Genomic DNA, 26,295 nt, shown 5'->3' with positions numbered 1-26,295 from the left:
GTTGGCTCGGTGTTCGAAGATGCGGAATCCTTCGCCGCATCTTGAGACTTTACCGGGCTACCGGGCGATCCTTTAACCTGGGTATATCTATCCATGACATTGGACTGGGTATATCCACCCCTTCTGTTAGTTCTCAACTTCTGCTTGTCCCCCTCCGGTTTGCTTGCCATTTCAGGACAGTCTCAGGTCTGGAGAGGGGGGAACCAGTCTCCGGGCAAACAAGATATAGAAAGGATCCGGAAAGTTCAAGACGTACCTCTGGTTCAGCACACAAAGTGGCTGAAACGGTGAACCCCTCAAGCGAAAGTCAAATAAGTCGTATATTTGTTGAATACGAATAAGCGCCCAGAGGGGTAGGAGTCGCCATTCACAATGAGGCGTCTTCCGATTTCAAGACCAGTCCAAGTGTCAAAAACGAAAGTGAAAGTGAGACTGTGCCGGCCTCCTCCACAAGTCCATGCCGATGTTGTTCAACTACACCTCGGGGACTCTGCCAACCCAAGCACCGGGCATCTGGGAGAGGAAGGCCGCAAATTTCTCCACCTCACAACTTCGGCTCCCGGGGTCCGATCGGGACGCGGTTTTCAGCTTTCACCTCTCTCGTGGTTCATACACTCAGAGACATCCACAGCAATCAGGATATGTGGCAGGATATATGCGGGAGGGTACGAGGGTCTCGGGAACTCCTAGCTCACGCGGCCATCTTAGATGCGCACGAAGCTCCTCCTCTACTGTATGTTTGTTAATGATGAAAGCATAGTTTGAAAGGCCTGATGTCATGAGAGATGGTTATGAAGGTGAACGTTTTGAAGCTTCAAATTTGGACACACTCATAAAATTGATAATAGCTTTAGCTTTCACCTGTGTGGTTAAGAAAAGGAAAACACTACTACTGGTATAGTGGTAGCACCAAGAGGCTGAAGCATGACCTTGTCATATTTTGCAGATCATGACTTGGGGTCTCTAAGTGGGAGAGCGATGTCAAGAGAGATAATTGTCCAGTGACGTCCTAGCAAGTGTGAACCCTGTTAATTTCTAAGCAAATCATGTAAAAGCCGAATGACGGTGTATAATGTTTAGAGCTGCAGTTTAGCTTATTTTGTGTTTTGGTATTCAAAAATCAAAATTAAAATATTTTAAAAAGCTGCAGTAGAGTTGCACTGGAATACCATAAATTAATATTTTTCCCATTAATTAACAAAATGGAATAGATACCATAAAAGATGTTTCTCACTTGATTGTTTTTTCACTTTCTTACTTTTGCATCGCTCCCTGGGTGTGTTATTGTTAAGAACTATGTTGTTTATTGTGTATGTTTCTAGGTAGTTCGAACTGAACAATCTGTTTAATAAAATGACAGCTGCATTGTAGATTGTTTTCTCTAGCATTTGGTTTGTTGAAGGACTGAATGAAGCCATTTTGTGCATGATAAAACAAATTAGTTTAGATACCACTTTTAAATTCAGATCGTTTTTGACCATCATTTTGTTTTAGTAGAGTCTGTAGTGGCAGCAGCGCCATGGTGCCAGGAGATACAAGGTAGTTTGGGAGAGTTCATGGCATCAGAAGATTCTGTGACAGAAAAAAGAGTATTGCATCCTGGAGGTCTGATAAGGGCCTGATGTTAGGCAAGTCTTTAATGTCAAGGGAGGCAGAGGACGCCAGGGCGTGCCACACGGAAACTGACTTCAAAAGGTGTCATAGCTTCACAAGATAGCAAGGAGCACATTAGTTAAAGTGTTCTATGACACCCTCTATCACCCCATTAGGACCATGTTGTTAGCGGTTTACTGGTTATTACTAGTCATATATTTCTTAAATATGGCCCAAGGATAAGCATGAAATAAAAGACCTCGTCCGTTTCAATGGATTCAGGCTGGGGTGCATAGGTGTTTTGTCCTGGATGTCGTCGTGTTTGAGGCTCCCATGGTTCTTGGTGCTCCTGCAGAAGAGGTAGAAGACACACAGCGAGACGGCTTCTGGTGTGGAGCTAGCCTCTGGTGAATTCGCTTGACGTGCAGGTTGGTTTTGGGGGTGTTGGTGTTCGGATGAAATACAAACATGCCTTGGTGCTTGCAACAGACTCCGGTACCTCCGTATTGATGTAGTACGGCTCCTGGGAATCCTGGCGCCTCCAAACTTGGTGGGGAGATAGATCAGACCACCGGAAGCAAGGTGACCACTTTCTGGGTGGCTGCTGCGCTGTTGGACCCTGTGGTTAGCAGATTGTTGTACCGAACGTTGTGGTTGGTGGCTGCAGGAAAATGACTCCTCCACTTCACTGGAGATTCTGGCTGGTTGACAAAGTGCTGGTAACCTTCCGAGCCTTTTGGAAGATGCTCAGCTACCAGACGAGTCGGGTCTGGCAGTTTGTCAGGACAGGAGTAGGCAGGCAGGATTTGGCAAAAAAAAGTCCACAGCCAGTCTTCTGTTCTCGCGTTCTTCGGCTCTTCTTTGTCCTTCTTTATAAGTCAGTCAAATCTGAGTTCCTGCTATCTTGGGGCCACCTAAATACTGACTGAGTGAAGGGTAGTAGGCAATGGGCTTCTTACCCGTGTGCTTACTACACCCCCTATATGACCACTCCCTGTGGGGAGTGGGCACCTTGTCACAGAGTTCTTAATCAAAATGGTAGAATCCTTCCTTCATGGAGCACATCAGGCAGCCCACCTTGGGGGTGTGACTAGCCTGCTGGTGCATCCCACCTGTCCTGTTGCCAGCCAAATAAGCCTCAGGGTAGGGGGTGGCATCTCCCAGGTCTGGGGGAAGCTGGGGACGCATATCAAAGCCAGCAGGGACTTTGAAGCCCCTGGCCTTGATATGTTAAATCACTAGCCATCTTGCTGGAGGAGATGTAAACACCTCCTGCCGGAGCAGGCATTGTTTCTGACCTCTGACAGCGCTGGCTGTCACTTGCAGGGGCGGTCAGAAACTTGTCTGTGGTGATAGCTTGCTACTAAGAGGCTGATAGATTTTCACGGGCACCTCTAAGGTGCCCTCTGGGTGCATATCTTAATAAATCCTCTACTGGCATCTATACAGATTTATTAAGACAAGGTGTTTGATACCTAACACCATAGGTCTCAGTAAAGCCATCATATAGCTGGGGAACTTGTAATGACCAGTGCCCAGAACATATGCTTAAGATGGCTTCCCTTTTCATTTGTACTATCTAGACAGCACAAGTGCATATCTGCTCATGCAGATATGTCCTCACATGTAAAATAACACACCCTGCCTTAGGGCTATAAGACCTTCTGTAGGGGTGGCTTGCAAATATTGCAACTGGTATCTGAGGGCATCGCACATAGGGTGTGTGCCACGTTGTCTTTTCACTTTTATATGCACAATTTCACTCAGCCTGCAATGGCTGTATGCATGAGTTTGGTGGTGGGTCCCTTAGGGTGCAACAATACTTGCTACAGCCCTTAGGGATCCTCTTTAGTGTCCATGCCCTAGGTACCATTTACTAGGGACTTACAGAGTTGCTAACGGTTTTGCTATTTAGGATACAATTGAATAGTTACCTTTTCTTAGGGAAAGAGCACTGGAACTGGGGACCTGGTTAGCAGGAAGCCATTGCACTTTAGTCAAAATGTAATCAAATATCAGGCAACAAGTGGGGATAACCATTTCAAAAAGAGGCACTTTCTTACACTGCTGAAAAAAGTGTGTCCAAACTTCACCACCAAGTTACCAAATCTGCGGTCCATGTGCACTGCACTATTGATGAACCAGTCCGGGATATTTGCCTATGCTTTTCCGCCTCTCCCACTCCTATCGTTTGTAGTTCTCAAGCTGAGGCAGACATTTCTTACCTTCATCCTAGTAGCCCAAACCGGAGTGTGCCAGCCTAGGCACTGCACTATGCTGGAACTCTCTAGTTGCTCACAAGAAGCTTCTCAACAGGCCGGACCTTCTAGCGCAAAGCCAAGGAACTCTTTGGCACCCCAATCCTCAGCAGTGCAGTCTTGCAATACGGCTCCTGAGGTCTTAGAGTTTGGTTATCTCAACCTATCGGAGGAATGTATGTCCATTCTTCACGGAGCACACAGTCCTTCTTTCTACCAGGGTCTACTACACAGCCAAATGGAAACGTTTTGTACATTATTGCCTTCCAAAACACACATTCTATTTCACCGGTGGTAAAAGACATTGCCTATTACTTCCTCCACCTTCAACAGTCAGGCCTTGCCTATACCTCCATTCGCTTGCATTTGGCTGCTGTGGCTGCTTCCCTACAGAATAGGTACCTCCATTCGCTTGCATTTGGCTGCTGTGGCTGCTTCCCTACAGAATAGGTACCACACTTTGCTCTTCAAAGTACCAGTCATTAAGGCCTTAATGGAAAGGCTTAAAAGGGTTTTCACGCCTTGGACCCCTCCTGCTCCGGTGTGGAATCTCAGCATAGTCTTAACTAGACTCATGGTCCTCCTTTTGAGCCTCTTTACTCTTGCCCGCTTCAGTTTCTTTCTTGGAAGGTAGCTTACCTTCTAGCCATTGCCTCCCTTAGGCGAGTCAGTAAGATACACTCTCTCAGCCTTTCTGCCAAGTTCATCCAGATAGGGCAGACCTCAGAACCAACCGTAAATTTCTCCCCAAGTTGGTTCCTAGTTTTCATCTCAAACCAGTGATTGAGTTGCTAGTTTTCTGTCCACATCCAGACTATGTAGCTGAATGCGCCTTGCATACGCCGGATGTCAAAAGGGTGTTAATGTATTATGTTGAAAGAAAAAAAACCTTTTGTAAGATATAACTCTTCATGTCATACTCCATGGCACACAAGGGGCGTGCCATTGCCAAACAAGCGATTGCTTGTTGGCTTGTCTAGTGTGTTAAAAGTTGTTATGCTAAAGCTAAAAGGTCCCTACCTGTCCCATCCAGAGCCCATTCCACTCGCAAGAAGGGGGCTTTTATGGTTTTCTTAAGGACTATACCACTAGCTGATATCTGTAAAGCAGCTACTTAGTCCACTTCTCACACATTTACTGAACATTACTGTGTGGGTGTCCTGACTAGACAACAAGCTAGAGCTGGCCAGGATGTCTCACACACACTGTTTCAGTCTTCTGCAATATCCTTGTGCTAAGCCCCCGCTTTTGGGGAGGACTGCATTACAGTCTATGCACAGAATGTGTATCTACAGCTACACATGCCCTGAACATAAAATCTTACCCTGTGAGCATCTGTTTGTGGCATGTAGCGCTGTAGAAATACAGGTGCCCACCCTTCTTTACATTAGTATACAAAACAAGGGAACCCGTAAAGGTAGCGAGGGACCTCGGGTAATTCGTATGTTTTAGAGCTAACAAAGGTCCTAAGCTGTAGGTAGATACACCATGTAATAATAAGCATAGACTTAAAATGAAGACTATGTATCTTTCACTCCAATGTCCAGCCGGACAGGGAGGTATTTTTAATTTTAAAGATTTGGTGCGTATATACAGGATTTGGGAAGTGGAGCAAGCCACGATTTACTGAGCACAAGCCTGTACCAATATATGATATCTGACTTTTTTGGTATTCCAGAATATTCTCAGTAGTAGTTCTGGAAATCGATGACCGTTTTCAATTCGAGTACTCCTCCTGGTGGCCAGTATTTACCAACAGGTCGCAAATCCACCTATGAAGCCAGGTGTATTTTGCAAATGCAACCTTATTTCCAATGTGGTTTTTCCCCTGGCAAAATACTTCTCCTCCCACAAAATACTAGTGTGCCGTCACTGGGACAACTGTACCATCTACCTTCAATGTCATGGAACTTCAGCAGGCCGTACATTTGCCCCCAGTATTGCCTGTTTGTATATGAGCTGGTTTGAGGACCACAACATTTGTAATAATAAGCCCAACAGAAACCAAATACGTCTCTGGATGAGATACATTGATGACGTCCTAGTAATCTGGCAGAATTGACACCAACCTTGAGTCCTTTAATAACTGGCTGAATGAGAGAAACCCATTCTTACGATGCAGCATGACCATACCAATAAACAGGTGTCCTGCCTCTATGTCAATATCACCGCAAAAGATGGTAAACTATGCACTTCACTATACACAATACCCACGCATCTAAACAATTTGCTGCACTTTGACAGCACCCACCCAAGAGCACTAAGGGAAAACCTACCCAAGGGCCAGTTTCTGCGCATCAGACGCAACTGTTCTAAAACGGAGGATTTTAAGAGGGAAGCAGAAAACCTAAGCAAAAATCTCCAGAACCGCAGATACCCCACCCATGTGGTTAACCAGGCTAAAAAACAGGTACACAACATCCCTAGCAAGACACTTCTGGAGAAAACAGCTAAACCTGAAACAAGAGTATTGATATGTGTAACGACCTACAATTCAGCATCTAATAGGATAAAATGCACTATAAACAAACACTGGCGTATCTTAACATCAAATCAGCTCAACTTTGAGAGATCATTATTTTTATTTAAAAAAAACAATATCAGGGACAGGGTGGTACACAGCAACACACCTAACCAACAGAGGACTCTATTGGAACTACCACCTGTCACAGGACATTTCCCGTGTGGAAACTGCTCGGTCTGCCCACTCACAACTCACACCAAGACAATTGACTTTGGACAGAAGATCCTATGGGAACAAAGAATACATACCAATTTCAACAGCAGTAATGTCATTTATATGATCACTGTCCATACGGTTTGAAGTATACTGGAATGACCACCAGGAAGATAAAACTGCACATTAGTGAACACAGAAGCACCATTGGATGCAAAAAGGTCACGACCAAGCTTACCTCCCTCTTCCTAGAAGTGCAACACACAGATACTGACCCCAAATGGACAATCATTGATAAGATACCACAGCAAAATAGAGCACACAAGAGACTCCTCCTAAAAGAACATCACTGGGTGTACCGGTTACCGACACACATAAAAGTGCTGAATGATGATATCCATTGGAACCAGCTAAACAATCTGTTGTGAAGTACTTGTGCAGACCACACCCATATCCAACTAGTATTGCTTAATTCACAACATTCACTCCTAGTGTCTTAAGGGTTGACGGTGTGTGACGTGCTGACAATCCAACTAACATGCAACACCGGCTACTTCTCCAGCATGCCCCTTTGTTTATTTCACATGGGGAATAACCGACCCTGTGGCGAGGTACAAACAAACCTAGGTGCACTTTCTGTACATGAAAGGCACCTGCATTTTTGTTTTTCTATATAATGTAATATGAAAAACATCTGTTTACGCTGTCTTAAATATTTTACACATGAAAACCCACCATCGCAGCATTGCAAATTGTAGAAAAAACAGGGAAATTCCCCCCAAACATACCATGTATGAGTTCCACCATTTAATATGACCATGCAGTACAAGAAAATGTTCTCGTTTCCAACATCTGCTCAATGCAGCTCCACGGCAGCGGTTCGGTTTCCATGGTAACTGCTGCGCAATCCGTGATGTAGTGAACGAGCCCACACATCACTTGTGGACTCTCTTGAGGCAGTACTCTGGAACATTCGGTGCCCTCATTTACAACGTGAGTCTCCGAAATGAACCTCCGCTCTGCCGCCAATCAGGTCTCATCTAGACCAGACCAGTGTGGCCACAACGGGAAACGCCAGCCCAAGCGAGATGTATACTAATACCGAGCATTTTTTCGGCTATAATCATCACAAGCAGGGGAGCTGAGTAAACAGTAGGTTGCATGCAGGGACAGGATCTTTGATGAAGTAAGGTCTCTCTTATCCTTCTTGCCTAAGGACACGGCCGGAGGCTTACTTAAAAGGAATTGCCGGCTATCAGCACTTCTTTAACAATAATTTGGCATTTTTCCTTATCTGTTCTTAGTGTTTGACTATAAGGCCTCCATCTCGTACCCCTGTTGGGAGCAGGTGCCCTGTTAAATTGGGGTGAGTGACCATTATCACCCTACACACAATCAAAAATATGATTTATAGACCACTTCTGTAAATAGTAGCTCTGATTACACTAGTAAGATGTGATTGTTGATGAGTGTGAGCAATCCTACACAAGGAGTTAGTATGTGCTGATGAGACCACATGTGTGGATTCACGTTCAATTCACTCACCTTGACTCATAATTGAATGTAAATAAGATTTATGAATGAGTGCAACTGGTATGATGTCACCGGGACCACTGTACCACAGGCTTTCCTGGTGAATATACCGTGAATATCACAAATAGACACTTATTTATTTGGGGACAGCACTGTGAAGTTCCACGGCAACAGTACGCCATTCTTTGGTTTTACAGCAAAAATTACAGCCTTTACCTCTGTAACTATTTTTCTTTCTACAGCTAATTCCTCTAGGAAGCAGTGGCAAATACATGCCTTTCTTTCACATGCAAATTGCATGCTCACGTCATTTACGTCTTCAGTGCAAATAACTTCGCTACCCACCCTGACGAAAGCCCAGGACCTCAAATAGGCTGTTAGGAAGGGCTGAAACATGTTGGTGTTCTAGGACCGTCACATCCTCTAGCCCCACATTTGTTTTTAACATTCCCTCCCACCCCACGAATAAAGGATACTTTTGGAGTGGGAGAGGAATTTTATCTTTTAAGTTATACTCCCATACACCCAGTCTTCATAAGTGCTCCCTGAAATATGGTTGATCTCACCCTGGCTTTTAGGAGTTGGGTGGAACCCGATGATGAAGCATGTCACTTCTAGAGTGAGTGAGGGTTGTATTAAGAAAAGGGTCTTTTTCCCTTCCCACCCACTGTAATGGGTCGGCTATCACCTGGCATACTGTTCATCCCCCTTCTCTTTACCACTTCTACAGGAACCTTTTTTGGTTCCGGGGGGGATACTATTTGGTTTGTGACCAGATGAAAGACAACACAAAGGTCTGAAAAGAGAAGGATGTCTTGGCTGTGTGTCTAAACAGCCTTTCTTCAACATCACAGCCTTACTAAGGAGTCTGGGTCTGCATAAGTCACAATGATGTTGCCCCCTCCTTCATGTTTCGTAGAGCCAGAGGATATAGATGGCAATCAGTATACCCTCACGATCAAATCTGCTAACTCCTAACCCTCCGGTGTGAGTTAAAGAATACTTTCATTGCTTCTGCCACTGTTTTATCTGAAGGTATGCTATACATGCAACAGTGGTTCTTATTGAGAAAAAAATGTGTACTTTAAGGTTAATAACGTCTTGCAAGCAATGCTTTTATGATAATGGATTTCCAAACCACCCCCACAAATAAAAGTAAAAAGTTTTATCTCATCAGTTATCAAGACCATACAAAGAACAGAAAAACGGACACCCAAGATAGTGCATAGTGACCCCAGTGTAACACCCACCACAAAACAATATACATCAAGATAAATGTACAAAAGAGACCGTTGGTAACAAACGATCGGCTAGAATTCTGAAATCAGTCCATTGCACTATCTTGGTTGTTTTTTTTTTTTTTGTCCTTTGTATGACTTTAATAACTGATAAGATAAAGCCATGGTTGCTCTTGTAGGCTACTAAATATTATCCGAAGGTTTGGCAGGAAATCTCAAGTCTCTGATATTGTGTCTTCAGCACATCCTCTAGCACTTCTACCCAGCTGTCACGGGTCAGCAGCACCACAGTGGCTCTGCCTCAGAGATCTGTAAGTTTACTTGCCTCTTCCTCCACATGGTTCACCACCTTGACTGCTTCTTACATTTACTACAGGATAGCTCCAATTTCCTCCAAATTGTCGAAAATCATCTCCAGGGTTGCCATCATTTCTCTTTGACCCTCTCTTAAGTTGTATGTCTGTAAGCGGCAAGGGTATGCCTTTATGCAGTCATGAAATGGCTCGTCACTAGCAATGTCTGCCAGCTCATGCCACTCCTCCTCACGGCACCTGCCAGTTGCCCAGCCGTCCCCAAAGATGTCAGGGACTCCAGTTACCTCACCACCCTCTTCCCACTGCTCAAGGTGCTCACACCATCTATCCTGGTTTGTGCTGGTGTTACATCAAGTTTCTGTACCTCATTCAATACATTGCACCCTCAATGGCGGCTGAATTTGGTTCCTTTTACCAGTGCGGTGTGCTCTGTATTTTTATTACAACAACAGTCTTTGGAGGTACATTCTCCTATTTTAAGATATTAGGCACTATTTTTGTGACAATGAACAAACATTTTGCACCTCAAAAGGTGGAGGTTATATTTTGCTGTGAAAAAGCAAGTACTGTGTTGAGGACTTCTGCAGCTTTGAAGTGATAGTTTGTTCAGGGGCACACAAACACTATATTCCCCCCTAGATGCAGAACAATGGGGCTGTTTTCTTCAGGGCCCTATATAGAAAGAGCAGGTTTCTGATCTTGATCACTTCACTATCCCAATGTGTATTGTGGTTGCCTTATCTGTTTTCTTTTATTTGGATCCCGACCTGTTCCCCCAGTGGTTGGGTGGAGGGTTGGGGGTCGCGGGGGTACGGGACTGGGTGAAACAGTTGGGTAACACTCATGACAATGGTGTCTTACCAGTAGCTTTAAGTCTCTTGCAGGATGCTTACTAATATTTTTAATGTTTTCTCTTGTACAACTTCTAAAAAGAAGCTTGCAAAAAAACGATTATGAAATAACATTCTCATTATTTTTTGTATAGCAATTAGGATCAACTGAAATATTCTCTTATTTTAATGTTGTTGCTTTACATATAACCGCTAAGTAATATGCATTGCTTTCTGTTTTTTTCAGAGATTTAGATCCCATTCAGGCTCCCCACTGGTCTGTCAGACTCAGAAAAGCTGATAATCCACAATGCTTATTGGGTAAAAAAAAAACCTTTTATTTAAATTCTTGTGTTTGTGTTCTGTCATTTTTGCCAATATTTTGTGGCTGTAGCTCCACAATTTTATGGCCTGGAATGCGCGTCTATACATAGCTTTGTCCACTAATTCCTTTTCTGATTTTTCCTCACATACTTCAGCTTGAGTGGTGTTTGTGCACATTTGCATATGCACTACTATTGACCTGGAAGCTTCTTACATTGCTGTAACTATGGATTTTCCAGAATATCATACTTTTTTCCTTTCTTTTTTAAGGTGATTTTTTAACTGAATTTTTCAAATTGTGCCGTCGAAAAGAGTCGACTGATGAAATTCTGGGACGGCCTGCGTTTGAGGAGAATGCAAAAGGTGAGGCTGCCCTTTATTTCCTAGTTTTAGATGTAGTGTTTAAGGAAGTTTGTATCCATACAGTTTTTTCATTGAGTCTGCTGCTTCCAAGCATAATCTATGGGTCACCGATTTAATTCACTGTGTTACTGACGTACCTTTCATCCTTTTGACGTTCATGAAATAAGTAGCTTTCAAATGGTAAAAGTAACCTTAGTAGTGTCAAGAAAGAGCTGTTTGAACTAAGAGCTATTCAAATGTTTGATGTTGATCTATTAGTTTTTAATATATTTATAAAATTATAGATGTTTAAACACCCAGAAGGGAAGTGGTGTTCACAGAGATGTGCAAAAAGAACAATTGATGGTCAGAATGCCGAGCATTTATTCATTTATTTATTTATTTATTCAAAGTTTTATATAGCGCGAACAAGATCCTTACAGATATCAGAGCGCTTCACAGAGACAGGGGCAAGGGCAACAGGAATGAACAATATAATGGGAGCAATATAGTAATCACTAAACATAGAAGCTAACAATAATGTACAGAAACATATCAAAATACAGTCAGGTAAACAAGTAATATAAATACAACAAAGCGTAGCATATATTGGTCGTTAGAAAGAGAATAGCGTAGTAGTGACCCCCTAGGTAGGAGGATAGCGCCAAAGGGCAAGGTGATCAGTGATACAGCGCGATGCAGAGACTCAGATCCAGTCTCTGTAAGGTTCAGGAGATCTTGGCCAGAAGGATTCTTTTCACCTCTTTCTTGAAGAGTGCAGTGGAGGAGATAAGCCTGGTTTCCGGAGGGAGCGCATTCCAATTCCTGGGTGCCATTCCTGAGAAGGAGCGCTTGTATGTTTTTTCTTTCCGGAATCTACTAGGTTTCAGAAGTAGATTTTTTGTACTACGATTGGATCTCGACCCTCCTGAAATAGACAGCTTTTGCGCGAGGTAGTTGGGTGCTTTGTGGTGCACGGCCGAGTGTGTCATTATTGCAATTTTTAGCTGTATTCTGGCTTCAAAAGGCAGCCATTTTAGAGACTTTAAGTCTGGGGAAATATGCGAATGTTTTCTTGAGCCAGTAATGAGTCTCCCGGCAGCGTTCAGGGAGGCTCTTAGGGGTGCTGTTGTGGATAGCGGGAGTCCGCTGAGGGCCACAATTCCATAGTCTATGCGAGGGATGACTAAAGCTTGTACAGCAGTTTGGAAGTCTTTGGCAGGGAGGAAGGGTTTGAGTTTCCTCAGTGTGTTGATTTGGAAATTAGCCCCTTTTGTGGCTTTGCTAACGTGTTGTTGCATGTTGAGCTTGGCGTCAACTGTGATGCCTAGGGATTTCGCTGAGTCCACGATAGTAGGTTGGACATTGAGTGCTGTTAGGTTATTGAGCCACGATTGGGTGGTGGAAGTTTTCGCCGGGGGTGAGATGAGTAGGAACTCAGTTTTCAGCGCATTTAGTTTGAGGTGATTAACGGCCAACCAGGATTGAGTGTTGCTAAGTGTGGAATTCAGTAGTTTGATATCTTCCGGGGATTGTAGCTTTAGGGAAAGTTGTGTGTCATCGGCGTACATATGGAATTGAACATTGGATGCTTGGAGCAAGGTGGCGAGTGGTTCCATGACGAGGTTGAACAGTGTGGGGGAGAGGGAGGATCCTTGTGGGACACCTAGATCTGCAGGCACAGGTGTAGATAGCACATTGTCGATCTTGAACTTCTGCGACCGGTTATGAAGGAAAGAAGAAAACCATTTGAGAACAGTTCCCGAAAGACCCATTCTAGTGCTTAGCAGCTCCAATAAGTTCTCATGCTTGCCCGTGTCAAAAGCTGACGATAGGTCAAGAAGGATGAGGAGGCAGGAATCATTGCGGTCAAGGATTTGGAGGGCGTCATCAATTATGTGTGTCATAGCTGTTTCCGTGCTATGTTTCGCTCGGAAGCCTGATTGGTGAGTGTTGAGGAGGTCAAATTGGTCAATGTGTTTTGTTAATTGGAGTTGGACACATTTCTCCAGCAGTTTGGCCAGGGTGGGGATATTGGTGATAGGCCGGTAGTTGTTAAGGTCAGACGGGTCAGCTGTGGGTTTCTTGAGTATAGGTGTGACTTGCCCCACCTTGAGGGAGTCTGGGATGAGACCTTGTTGAAGGGAGCTGTTGATGATTTTGGTCCAAAGAGGGAGGAGCAAGGGGGTGAAGTCTTTTACTGCATTAGCAGGTAGGGGGTCTGTGAGGTGATTAGAGGGCTTCAGAGTGCAGAGTAGTTTGTGTATAGCTTCTTCCGTGTAGCTGTCGAAGTGCAGCCATGATGCATTGTTTTTAGGTTGAATGTTAGACATTCTGGTGTGATTGCGGAATCGGCTTAAATCCATGACGAGGTCATTTCTTATGTTGTCGGTCTTTTGCTTAAAGAAAGAAGAGAAGGCTTCACAGTGTGGGGTGTCGCTTGTTGCTTTGTTTGATTGTAAGGGTTGTGACTTTGTTTGAGTCTTGATTAGTTCGAACAGTTTTCTTGGCCTGTTTTTTGCTTGGTCCAGTAGACGGCTAAAGAAGTCCGACTTTGTGCGCTTTATTTTCCTAAAGTAGTCATTTCTCTTCTTTTTAAGCGTTTTTAGATGCAGTGATGAGGGGTCAGATCTCCAAGTACGCTCTGCCATTCGCATAGTGCGCTTGTCGTCATTGAGTCTGCCATCGTACCAGGGGTTGGAAATTTTGTTGGAGACTCTCTTCAATTGCAGTGGAGCGACTTCATTGACTATTAATTTCATAGAGTCAAGGTAGTGGTCGGTCAGTGATTGGGCATCCGAGACACCTGGAGGGGGAAGGAGGAGACTGCCGAGGTGGGGAGGCAGTGTAGTGGGGTTAAGACTCTTCATGTCCCTTTTCCAGATTTTGGATTTGGTGGGTTGAACCGGGTTAGGTTTAACTTTTTCGTTAATAGAGAAGGTGATAATGTGGTGATCTGACCAATCACAGGGTTGGATCGCCTCCAGTTTGGTGGAGTCCTCCTTGGTGATGATGAGATCGAGTATCGCGCCTTTGTTGTGTGTTGGTCTATCACATATTTGGGTGAGGTCAAGCGCTCTAAGGAAAGTTTTGAGACTGTTCACCTCTGTGTCTTTCTGATCATTCCAGTGGAGGTTAAAGTCACCCAAGTAGATTTGGGTGATCTGCCGACCGGCATTGGAGGTGATCGTGTCCATGAGTTGTTGGGTGAATATGAGGTTGTCGCCAGGTGGGTGATAGATGAGATGTAAAGCACAAACTTGTTTGCCCTCGCTGGTGATATCGAGGCAGAGGAGTTCACAGGAGGTAAGGGAGGGGGAGGCGGCTTTAGTGACGGAGAGGTTGCTCCTAAAAATGCATGCAATTCCCCCACCCGTCTTGACAGGCCTGTCCAGTCTAATGATGTGATAATTGGGGGGGACTAATATGTCCATTATCGGGGTAGAGGCTTCAGTAAGCCACGTTTCAGTCAGAATCGCTAAGTCCAGTTCCCTTGCTGAGACGAGATCAGCGATGTCGGAGGAGTGTCTCTGGGCCGACATGCAGATGAGTAGGATGCATTTGAGTTTGGGAGTGAGAAGGGTGGTCGAGCCTTCTAGAGAGAGGGGGATTTTTCTGAGGTTGCTAGGGATGGAACCTCTGTTGCTATGGGTTGGGAGCCTCAGAGGGTTTGAGTGAGTTGTGGGTATGGGGATGTGTGCGTTGGATATGTGTGTTTCAGGACCTGGGCCATAGGAGCGTAGGAGAGAGCATAGGTCGCGGTCAGACAGTGAGTTGAGGACACGGCGGGGCGGTGGGAGTTATTGTGAACGGGGATAGTCGGCCATCTCGGGGATCGTTTGAGGCGAGGGTATGTAGGGAGGGTGCGTCGTTTGTAGGGTAGTGGGATGGTGGGAGGTAGGCTGGGCTGTGAGAGGAGGAGGTCTTTGATGTCGTGGACATCCTTTTTGACTTGTAGGAGATCCTCTTTGACTTGTTGGAGGGTAGATAAGGTCAGGTCAAGAGGAGGATTGGAGATGGCGTTGGTGGTGAGAGCCATTGGTGAATGGTTGAGTAATGAGCTGGAAAGCGGGCAGGGTATCGAAGGGGGGGAGATGCTGGCGTTGTTGAAACGTTCTGCGGTGATGAGTGGGATGGTATTCGAAGTATGGGCATATTTGTGGACGAGGGGTGTGGGTGGAGTAGGTGGGGAGTGGGAGACATATGTGGTGTCATCAGTGGGAGACGGTGCAGGTGAGTTAAAGAGAGAGTGAAGGCTGAAGACAGTGGGAGTGGCAGGAAGGTAGTGGGGGCTGAGAGTAGGAGGAGAGAGAGAGGGGGATGTTAAGGTAAGAAAGGCGGTATGTTCTGTGGGACTCGAAGCGAGGGTGGGGGTGTCGTGAGTGAGGGTGGGGAGGGAGCTGGGGAGGGAGATGGATCTGCCTTGGGGGGGAGGGGGAGGGGGGGATAAACCCAGGGCGGTGGCGTGTTCAGAAGCGTTCATGGGGGGTGTAGCGTGGGGGGAAGGGGGCGTGGGGGAGTCGAGGATGTGGGTGTATCGAGGAGGTATGGGAGGGGGTGTGCTCACATGGGGATTGAGAATGGGGGGGAACAAAGGGTAGGATTTGTCATTGCGCGTGCTGTTCTGGCGCTGATCTAGGTAGGAGGTGTTGTGGGTGGGGGTTGTTATGTCAGGGGAGAGAGGGATGGGGGAGGTATGAGTGGGGGTCGAGGTGGGGGTGATGTTAGAGGGGCGGCTAGTGTATGAAGGGGATAGATTGGTGACTGCGCTTGGGGAGAGTGGGGCGGAAACAGCAGGTGGGCGATTGTTTAGGGTGCTGGGGGAAGAGGTGAGGTGCGTGTAGATCCGGCGCTGAGCTATGTTAGTAGTGTTGTGGGTGGGGGCTGCGTCGTCGGGGGTGATGATAGTGCTGGTGGAGTTCTGGGTGGTGGTCCGCATCTTGGAAAGGTGCTCTTTGAACTTGGGGAACAGGTTGTCTAGTATTTCCAGGTTCTTGTCCGTGGATTGAATTAGGACAATCCCGTTATTGTAGATGGTGATGGTGGTTCTGCCATGGAAGAGTTGGGAGGGTGTGATGGAGAGGGTTATGCCATGAGCTGTTTTCCTGGTGGCTGAGACGGTGAGTAGGGTTAGAAATGCTTTTCTCCATTGGGCTATGCATGAGGTGTGGAAGATGAAATTAGTGTTCAGGGCTCCATTGCCCGGTGAGAAGTAGGAGTCGGCAACGGGAGTTTCAGGGTGCGACCTCAAGAAGCTATGTTTAAAACGTTTAGCTGCTTTTTTGGTGAGAGCGGGAGGGTAATTAATTCTGTATGTGTGCTTACCGATGAGATCCATGTTAGGATGGCTGTAAGGTTGAGTGTGGGAGAAAAGATGACAGTAATCAGTCAGCCGTTGGCTACAGGGCACAGGAGTGACGTTAGTGAGTGGTCAAAAGTAGCAAAAAGAATAAAGGTAGCAGTCGAAGCAATCCAGGGTCAAACCGTGCGTAGATGCAGCTTACCCAATGTACCATAGATGTGAGGTAGCAGTCAGCTTAAATCATGTACAATATTTGAGAGGTAGCAGACCAGTTAGGTGGAGCCAAATTGACACATCATAATGTACGAAATAGCAGCGGTGTAGTCCAAGTGTCGAGAGTGGCTGGGTGCAGTTTGCATGAGGTAAACGAGATAAATGAGGTAGTAATCAGTGCATCGTAGTGATACAGTGAGATGAAAGTAGTTTACAATAATAACCACATAGTTGAGTTGAGGTAGATATCATTGAGTGATAGGGATCACAGTGTAAATGAGGTAGTAATCAGTGCATCATAGTGATTTTTTTTTTTTTTTTTTTTGAAGACCTTTATTGTTATTACAGAGGTAAACCACAGCTTTGTGCCTACAACCCATTCCGATAGGCCGGCAGCGACAGTGTACAGCTTTATCACCTATCCCGGCTCTGGGCTCGGTGCCAATTTCTTACACAGCATGTCGCCTACAACCCACATGGGCCGGCCGCGTTAACAGTTATACCAAGCTGTAGAATGAAGCGTATTACCGCCAGCATACCAACCGTTAAGTGCAGTACTTATTTCCTTGAGGTCTAATTTCTACAGTTTGTCGCTCTGTAAACATTAAACAGTAACAATAACTCGATACAGAACGAAGGGGGTCATTCCTATTCCTCTATGATTTCTCTGTGGGGGGTGGTGGACGGTCAGGGTCTCCTGACTCCAAGTCCGGTATGTTGTGACTCCTAGCGGTGGAATGTATGTATGTATGGTGCATATCATAGTGTACAGGCAGGCATGTGTTTCCCACTAGGGGGAGGGGGGGGGGGCTATATGTATAGACTATGCCAGTCTCCTGGCATGGGGGCATTGTTCTTACCTGAAATGCCGCAGTGCATCATAGTGATAAAGTGAAATGAAAGTAGTTTACAATGATAACCAAATAGTTGAGGTAGTTATCCGTGAGTGATAGGGATCACCGTGAGATAGGTGCAACTTACAACATATACAATATACAAATAGGACTAAACTACTAATGATATTACTAGATCCAATATAGGTGCAGACGAATTACAGCAATGAACATTATGGCACTGGTGGGCAGCCGGTAGAATATGAGGTAGCAGTCAGTGCCCTGTCAGTGAGGGGAAGTGAAAAAGGGTGTAGGTTACATTGGGTGTAGAGTACCAGTAGTCATATAATACTTCAGTGAGAGGTAGTCACTAAGCACGTCCGGAACACCAGGTTATATAAAGTGCACAATACCCATCGTAAAATAATACTGCAATAAGAGGCAGACAATTAAGCCCACGTAGATTTAAGTACAGAGCTATGTAGAGACTGTGGTACCGCTAGTAATTGATAGCCAGGAAGACTAGTCCATGAGGACCGCCATAGAGAGAGAGAGTAGTAGTCTAGCTATGGCCGCCACGTGGGGAGGACCGGGGCTCCAGTGAACAGTGACTAGTCCAAGATGGCCACCCGATAGAGAGACTGGACAAAGATGGCCGCCACATAGGGGTGAGGGAGACAGTAGTCCTCTCTTTGTTGTAGTTGCTCTGTGGACAGTTTCAATTTCAAAGTAGCCAGATTCTACCTTGCTGTGAGGGCGTCTTATCTTGCAGGAGCCTCGTAAGCATCTGGAGGCACAGGAGGTGATTTATTGCCTTAGATTTTATGGTTTCTTTAGTCCCCTGCCATTTTGAACAAAGGAAAGGGGTATAGGCGAGTTCACACAGAGTAAATACCTTTTTATTTTTATTCTTACTCACGGTGAATAGTTGAGGTTATCTCTCGCTGTCTGCTGCGAGAGAATGAGTGAGTGAGTCCCCTCTGTGTCTGCAACGGGACAGGGAGTGAGGGATGCGGGTGGGGCGTCCAGCGCAGCCCAGGTCTGTAGGGCTCCCGGTGCATCAACCAGCATCCCCAAGCCCCTCTCAGCCCTACAGACCGCTGGTCATCCTCTGCTGCGGTGCGGGCGGGAGGGGGTGATCCGTTGTGTTGATTTCGTCCCGCGCTGGTCCAGTGCAGCAATCAGCGCCTCTGCTGCCGACGAGTGGGAGAGGGGTCCTGTGTTCGTCCCGCTTTGGTCCTGGTGCTGACTGTCCGCTGGGGTGCTTCTGCTACGGAGCTGCAACCAGCGTCCCCAAGATCCTCTCTGCCTTAAAGACCGCTGGTCTTCCTCTGCTGCGGTGCGGGAGGGGTGAGGGCGTTTTCCTTTGTGATGGTTTCGTCCCACGCTGGTCTCGGTGCAGCAATCAGCGCCTCTGCTGCCGACGAGTGGGAGAGGGGTCCGGTGTTTGTCCCGCTTTGGTCCTGGCGCCGACTGTCCGCTGGGGCGCTTCTGCTGCGGAGCTCACCGGAGGAGGGTGGGGAGGGGGGGGGGGGGGGGTCCGCTGGGGGCTGCTGTCGTGACTCGTCTCATGCTGGTCCCAGTGCAGCGTCCTCTGCTGCCGTCGTGAAGGGTCGGTGCCTCCCAGAGTGTCCACCAGTATTTACCTCTCTTCGGGGTGGGGGAGGGGTCCGGTGTTCGTTTCGCTTTCTATGCTCCGGTGCAGGCTGTTGGGGTCACGGGGTAGCAGCTACAACGTCCCGAGCCACTCTCAGCCCTCCGACGCCGCTTGGGCTTCTCTGCTGCGATGCGTACCGGTCACAACGATGGTCCACGTCCCGAGCCTCTCTCCGGCGCTGCTGGGACTCCTCTGTGGTGCTGGCCGGTCATCCTGTTACTTTTAGAGGTTAATCCTGTTACTCTTAATCCTGTTACTCTTGGTGCAGAGGTGCTAGCAGGGATATACCCGGTTAACGGACCCCAAGCACGGGGAGCTCCTTCTGGCAGCTCCTCCTAGGCGGCCATCTTGCGGCCGCCTAGGAGGAGCTGCCAGAAGGAGCATACATTCATTGTCATACATTCACCCCAGTATAGAAGATCTGGGCCTAAATCCATAATTTTTTTGCTCCCCATGCCATTCCAGTTTGAACCCAGCCATATGAAAATCAGTCTTGACCCTGCGCCCAATGGGAACAGTGTAGCCCGAACTGCCAGGCCAGGTCCTCCCTGGACTGGAAACGAGGATCGTAGGACTGGTGTCTGGGTTTCACTCCTTATCAGCCAGAATAGCTTAACTCCAGTGGCATGGAGAGCACGGGACCCACGTCTGGGCATACCCTTCATATCCTGGCTGATGGGGGGGGTGAAACCCAGAAACCGGTCCTAAGATGCTTGTTTCCGGTCTAAGGAGGACCTGGCTTGGAAATTCGGGCTGGACTCTTTTCATGAGGCACAGGGTCAAGACTGATTTGAATATGGCCAGGTCTAAACTGGGGTGGCATGGTGAGCAAAAGAATGATTCTCCCTATACAATAATGGTAACATCCTCATTCAAGCCTCCAACTTGAATCTCAGGAGCTTTGACAGAATATTTATGGGGATTAAAAATACACTGAACTCGAACCCTGCCACTCATCATATCTGTATCCTCAATAATGTGGAACCTTCATTTCCCTCTTTCTCCTCCTGCTCCCCTTCATGCCACATGAACCAGTCTGTCAATTCCTCCATCACAGAAGGGGAGTATAATACCAACATACCTAACCCTGACAACCAGGCTAATCTTCACGTTGGCTCCATTACTATCAACTAGAGGGCACTGCTCCTAGCTTCTTCCACCAATACTTCTCCCACTTACCCACATCCTACTTTCCCACATCCTACTTTCCCCTCCTCCGGTGCGTCCCCCATCTCTTTGTATAAAATCACCTTGCCCGCCACCAATCCAAATTAAGGATTATCTCTGCATCCACTTACACCGAGTCCTAATACCCTCTATGCCAATCCGCATCCCCTAGTGGATATTAAGTCTAATCTCAAGAGGGATTCTATCTCCCCCCTACGACCGTTGTGAGGGGTCTATTCTGCCATCCAACACCTCTCTTCCAAAGGGGGCTTCACCTTTATCGTACTCTAGGCCGACCACTGACTGCGACAGCTTCCCTTACATTGAGGAGAAGATGACTGACCTCAAGTAGGATCTCCTTACTGACAAAGATAACCGGCAAACCCTTTTACAGTTCTTCCTGAAGATGGGGAAGTTTTGGAAACTTCTCCCCTCCCTGGGCACCGACCAACCCAGTCCTTCCCTAAGGGCTAAACACAGTGGTGAAGAACTGTCTTCTCACATTTAGCCACTTAGCCCTCTCTGGAGAACCCGGCCTCTTCCAAACCACCAGTCTAGGCCCTTTAGGTTTATGGCTCAGTTGTCGGACGACGACACCCTCTCTCTTCTTATATCATACAATGGCTCTGGGTATGCCCCCTCTGACCCTGATAGAGAACCTAGTGTGAGCCTAAGATCTGTGAATAGATATAACTTTCTTCAGATTACCACGTCTCACTGTGAAGTAGTCACTACCAGCACACACACCAAATTGTTGCTTCTCAACTGCAGATCTGCTGTGAAACACGCAGCAGATATTTCTGAACTCATCATCTTGCAAAGCTTAGACCTCTTGATCCTTACTTAAACTTGGCTCAATGACTCCTCCTCTCCAGTTCTCGACATCTTAATGCTTCCTGATTATGACCTTATCAGATGCGATCAACCTGTTAAAACTGGGGAGGGGGGCCATTGCTTGCATACATCGCTCCAGTCTCGTGCTGAAACAAAGTCAAAATTCTCTGATGTCCTCCTGTGAGCAACGTGTCACCAAAATCTGGAAAACGACAAGATTGTCTGTGTACTCCACACGATTTATCATCCACCAGGGGACAATCTTCTCTTCATCGAGCAAATGATGGAGTCCATAACCTCATGCTCAGACCAACACAGCCATATCTTCCTCAGAGACTTTAACCTTCATTGGAACGACACTGATGATCCTTTAATATGCTCCTTTAAAGCGTTCCTCTGTGATCTCCATTTTACCCAGGTCTGCAAGGGATGTACGCACAACAAGGGCACCACCCTCTACCTTATCATAGCTAAAGACAACATCATTCAACTTGATGACATTTTACCCTGTGACTGGTCGGATCATCACCACATATCCTTCTGCATACTGGAAAATGTCATGCACAGACAGGGCCAACCTCTTAAAACCAAACAACTGTCTCGTAACCTGAGAGACATCAACATTAGTGATCTAACATCTATTTCAAAGAATAGTCTTAGGCCTCCCCCTAACATGACCAATCTGGACAACCTTACTGATCACTACATTAACTCTATGACTAGTATTTTCAACTCTATTGCTCCAAAGCAACTCAAAAGGATTCCGATCAAACAATCAAAACACTGGTTTAATAACTCCCTAAATGATGATCGTCGCAAACTTAGGCTTTCAGAGAGACTTTATAGAAACTCTCCTTCCACTACCAGCCTCAAGCAGTTAAGGAAGATGAGAAGTGCATACAACAAACGTCTTCGCAATGCTAAAACCGATCTTTTCAGGGCTTAACTTGACAGCGCTAAAAACAGACTAAAAAAACTCTTAAAAATCTTCAAACAGCAAGCTAAACACTCTTCCAATCCTAGCTCGGCACACATAACCCCCTTTCCTAGTCGGGAGGTCTTCTCAGCACACTTTGCTAAAAAGGCTAGGAAAATTTAACTTGAGCTGCAACCTACCACTCCTAATCTGGGCCATCTGAACTCCCTCGCATTATCAGAGGAACCTATGGAACCTTCTGTAGCGAGTGCACCTTCCTTCCACATAAGTTGCACTCCAAAAAAACACTCATCATGGAGTGCTTTTCTTCTACGAGATGGCACGAAGCTGCTCCAATCTATGGTGTCCTTAAAACCTTCCAATCACTACCGGCCACGTTTTTAAAGACCTTAATCCAGCCATCCTCCCTCTGTGGTCTCGATTCATCCAAGAATCCCGCTTACATGGGAGGATTCCTGATTGTCTCAAATCCGGTCAAGTCAGTCTCATCCCAAAGACGCCAATGCCGACTTCGCTGCAGCATCATGACTCTAGCTAAACTGCTCGAGAAATGCGTCCACACACAGCTCTGCAACCATATTGAGAAATTTCAGCTCCTTGACCTCTACCAGTCTGGTTTCAGAGTGGGGCACAGTACTGAAACCACACTAACTCATATCGTGGACGACGCCTTGCGATCCCTTGATCAAAAAACCCCTTGTCTTCGGGTTTCTTCTTGACCTGTCCTCAGCATTTGACACCATCAAACATGAAAACCTAATTTCTCTTCTTCAATATTGGATGGGATTTTCGGGCCCGTATTAAAATGGTTTGCCTCTTTCTTACAGAAACGCACCCAAAGAATCAAAGTTATCCAATCCCTTGCAAAAGTAGCCCGGTCACCATTGGAGTACCTCAAGGCTCAGCACTTTCGTACACTCTTTTAAACCTTTTTATGGAACCGCTCTCCAATATTCTGAACCGCTCTAACATCCAGTACCATATGTATGCTGATGACACTCAACTGTATTTGAAGATCGCCTCTCCAGATGACATAACTACTCTAAATGATGCACTCCCAAAAAATCAACAATGGTTGAATCGTAACCATCTATTGTTAAATACCCTCAACACTGAATTTCTTCTGATTGCCCAACACAACCACTCTGCATCTACCCTGGACTGGCTCAAACATCTTACTGCACTTAACTGCACTCCGCATGTTGTTGACACGGCTAAACCTTCGGTATAACCTTGGACAAATACTTAAATATGCAGGATCACATCAGTGCAACGATTAGGGGAGCTAATCTTCAGCTCAACACACTTAGGAAAATCAAGCCTTTCCTTCCACCTGAGGACATCCAGCCAGCTGTACAATCCCTAGTTATCTCACGCTTGGAATATGGTTTGGTGACACTTGCTGGCCTACCTAAAACTAGTTTGGCTCTGCTTAGAGCCACCCTGAACGCTTTGGCCTGACTCCTCACTGGCCCAGAAAACACGACCACATCACACCAGACCTAATTCAACTAAACTGGCTGACCATTGAAGCGAGGATCAGGTTCAAGATAGCTTGCCTGACGCACAAAGCTATTCATCACAACACCCCCGCTTACCTGGCAAACAAAACTTGAGCTATCCTGCTCGGAACGTAAGAAGCTCAAACACCCTATTATTGAAACCTCCCAAATTCAATAAGAAAAGAACTTTAAATCGTGCTTTCTCTGGTCTTTCTCCAAGAATATGGAACATTCTTCCCCCTGAGGTCAGAACCAACCCATCTACTGCCTCTTTCAAAAAACATGTCAAATGGCTACTCCTGAAAGACTTTCAACAACATTAACCCGGATATTATCGCTATCTACTTCTGTCTGCATTCTGGGTTCTGTAGTAGGGGATCTCTGTGTATAGTCATAATCTAGTGAATAGTCCCGCCCATGTGCGTGGACCCCCGGGGTCCACGCACATGGGCGGGACTATTCACTAGATTATGACTATAACAGAGATACCACTACTACAGAACTGGAGTTACAGGACAGAAACTACTACTTACAGGTGCACAATGTAAGACAATATATTTTTATCTTGATCGAATTGCTATTTTATGGGACCGCAAATCTATCGATCGGCTCCGCAGATTCACTCGGGAACCCAGCACAATCTCCTCATTTGATTGGACACATCCGGACCACACCTTTTTCCCCCATGAAACCTCACCCAAAGCATCAAACTTTATTGGGAAACAGAGGAAGGAGGACATTACTGGGAGAGTCTTCTCTTTTCACTGTGATAAAAGTGAACAACTATTTACAATGGCTGCAGCATCAACCCCTGCTCGTGCTGAAGATCCTTTTCTGCTGGAGAATGAGGATGATGAAGAACATTCTGTACCACGGAGGAAGGAAAGTGACGTCCTGCGATACCTTAGTATACCATTAGAAGAAAGGAGTGTATCGGCTAAAAATGTCAAATGCAACATCCGTAGCAAAGAAATTTTTTGCGGAACAGCCAAAAAGTACAGTTGCAGCACCTCTTCCATGTGAAAGCATATCAAGACAGTCCATGAGAAAACGTACCAGACAATGCTGCATGAGAGGAAAACTTCTTTCCATTCTTCTTTCATCTGCAACTGTTGCAGGACCATCTACCTCAGGAGCCATAATGGTGGCTGCTGAGGTCCCCAGTTTGACACACATGACCACTCATTGTTTGCGGTATCATATGCCTGTTGGACTAAACACAACATCTGTTGCAGAGTATTTACATCCTAATAATACTCATGCTCGCTAACTTTTTTTCTCATTACCATCTAAATTTGATTCCTCAAATGTTTGTTGATGTCATGTTTGTTGAAATGGAACTGATTTTTGAAAAATTCAGTACCAAGATTTGATTAGGTACATTAATCCTTAAAAACAAAAAAGGTTCCTTTTAGACCCTAACCAAATGATCTAAAAAGCGCTCTGTTCTTTGCGTCATTTATTCATTCTAAATATGGTGTATACGAATGTGTATGGGTGTATTAGTATATGAATCAGTTAGTTTGCATTATGTTTGAGTGCATAATTAAGTAACTCAGTGAGTGCTTTAGTCTGTTAAAGAGACTACGTGTATATTTTAGTGACTCCTAGGAATCACTAATATTTACACTGTTACTCCCTTTAACACACTAATAGACTCACTGACTTCCTTGGACACTCAGGGTGTGTAGAAGTAAGTGTGTGTGTGTAACTGAATGCATTAGTGAGAATGCATGTATTAGTAAGACCTAGAGTGGGCAAGTTTCAGTATTGGTGAGTCAGTGAGTATGTCACTTAATGCATTAGTGTGTTCATGGGTGTGTCACTATATATATTAGCCAGTTGTGCATTGTCTCCGGGTTTATAGACCTAGAGTGAGCAAGTTTCAGTATGGCTGAGTCAGTGAGTATGTCACTTAATGCATCAGTGTGTTCATGGGTGTGTCACTATATATATTAGCCAGTCGTGCATTGTCTCAGGGTTTATAGAAGTAAGTGTGTGAGCGTGTGATTGAATGTATTAGTGAATCTATGGGTGTGTCAGTGCATGTATCACTTTGTCCTAGGATGTGTCGGAGTGTGTACAAGTTAGTGTGTAAGTATGTCAATTAATGTATTAGTGTGTTCCTGGGTGTGTCAGTGTATGTATTAGGGAGTGCTAGGTTTTCTCACGGTGTGTAGAAGTAACTGTGAGATTCTGTTAGTGATTGCATTAGTGAATCCATGGGTGTGTCAGTGTATGTATCAGTTAATACCAGAGTGTTGCAGTGTGAATATGAGTGACTTGGTGATTTATTCAGAGAATACATCAGTGTGTCCATGGGTGTGTTAGTGTATGTATTAGTGAGACCCAGGGTGTGTTAGAGTGTGTACGACTGAGTGAGTATGTCAGTTGATACATTAGTGTGTCAATGGATGTGTCAGTGTATGCATTAGTGAGGTCTGGAGCGTGTCAATGTGCTTATAACTCAGTGAGTTATTGTCAGTTAATGCATCTGTTTGTCTATGGGTGTGTATGTATTAGTTAGACCTAGGGTGTGTCAGTTTGTCTATGACTAAGTGAGTGAGTATATTAGTTAATGCAGCAGCGTGTTCATGGGTGTGTCAATGTATGTATTAGGGAGTCCTAGGTTGTCTCGGGGTGTGTAGAAGTAAGTGTCAGTGAAGGCATTAGTGACTCTATGGGTGTGTCAGTGCATGTATTAGTTTGTCCTAGGATGTGTCAGAATGTGTACAAGTTAG

At 45.7% G+C, this 26,295-nt stretch overlaps 1 protein-coding gene across 1 annotated transcript in view; it reads left to right on the top strand.

The window, feature by feature from the left end:
• Window positions 1-26,295, top strand: part of RAB3GAP1 (RAB3 GTPase activating protein catalytic subunit 1) — a 436,470-nt gene that overhangs the window by 214,705 nt on the left and 195,470 nt on the right. The window contains exons 11-12 of the mRNA XM_078681808.1: window positions 10,691-10,764; window positions 11,038-11,130. Of these exons, the coding sequence (XP_078537934.1) occupies window positions 10,691-10,764; window positions 11,038-11,130 (167 nt within the window). The remainder of the gene's footprint in view (window positions 1-10,690; window positions 10,765-11,037; window positions 11,131-26,295) is intronic.

Source organism: Lissotriton helveticus, chromosome 3_1, assembly GCF_964261635.1.
Source record: "Lissotriton helveticus chromosome 3_1, aLisHel1.1, whole genome shotgun sequence".
In the NCBI taxonomy this organism is placed as follows: Eukaryota; Metazoa; Chordata; class Amphibia; order Caudata; family Salamandridae; genus Lissotriton; species Lissotriton helveticus.
This window is presented reverse-complemented; position numbering and strand designations above follow the sequence as displayed.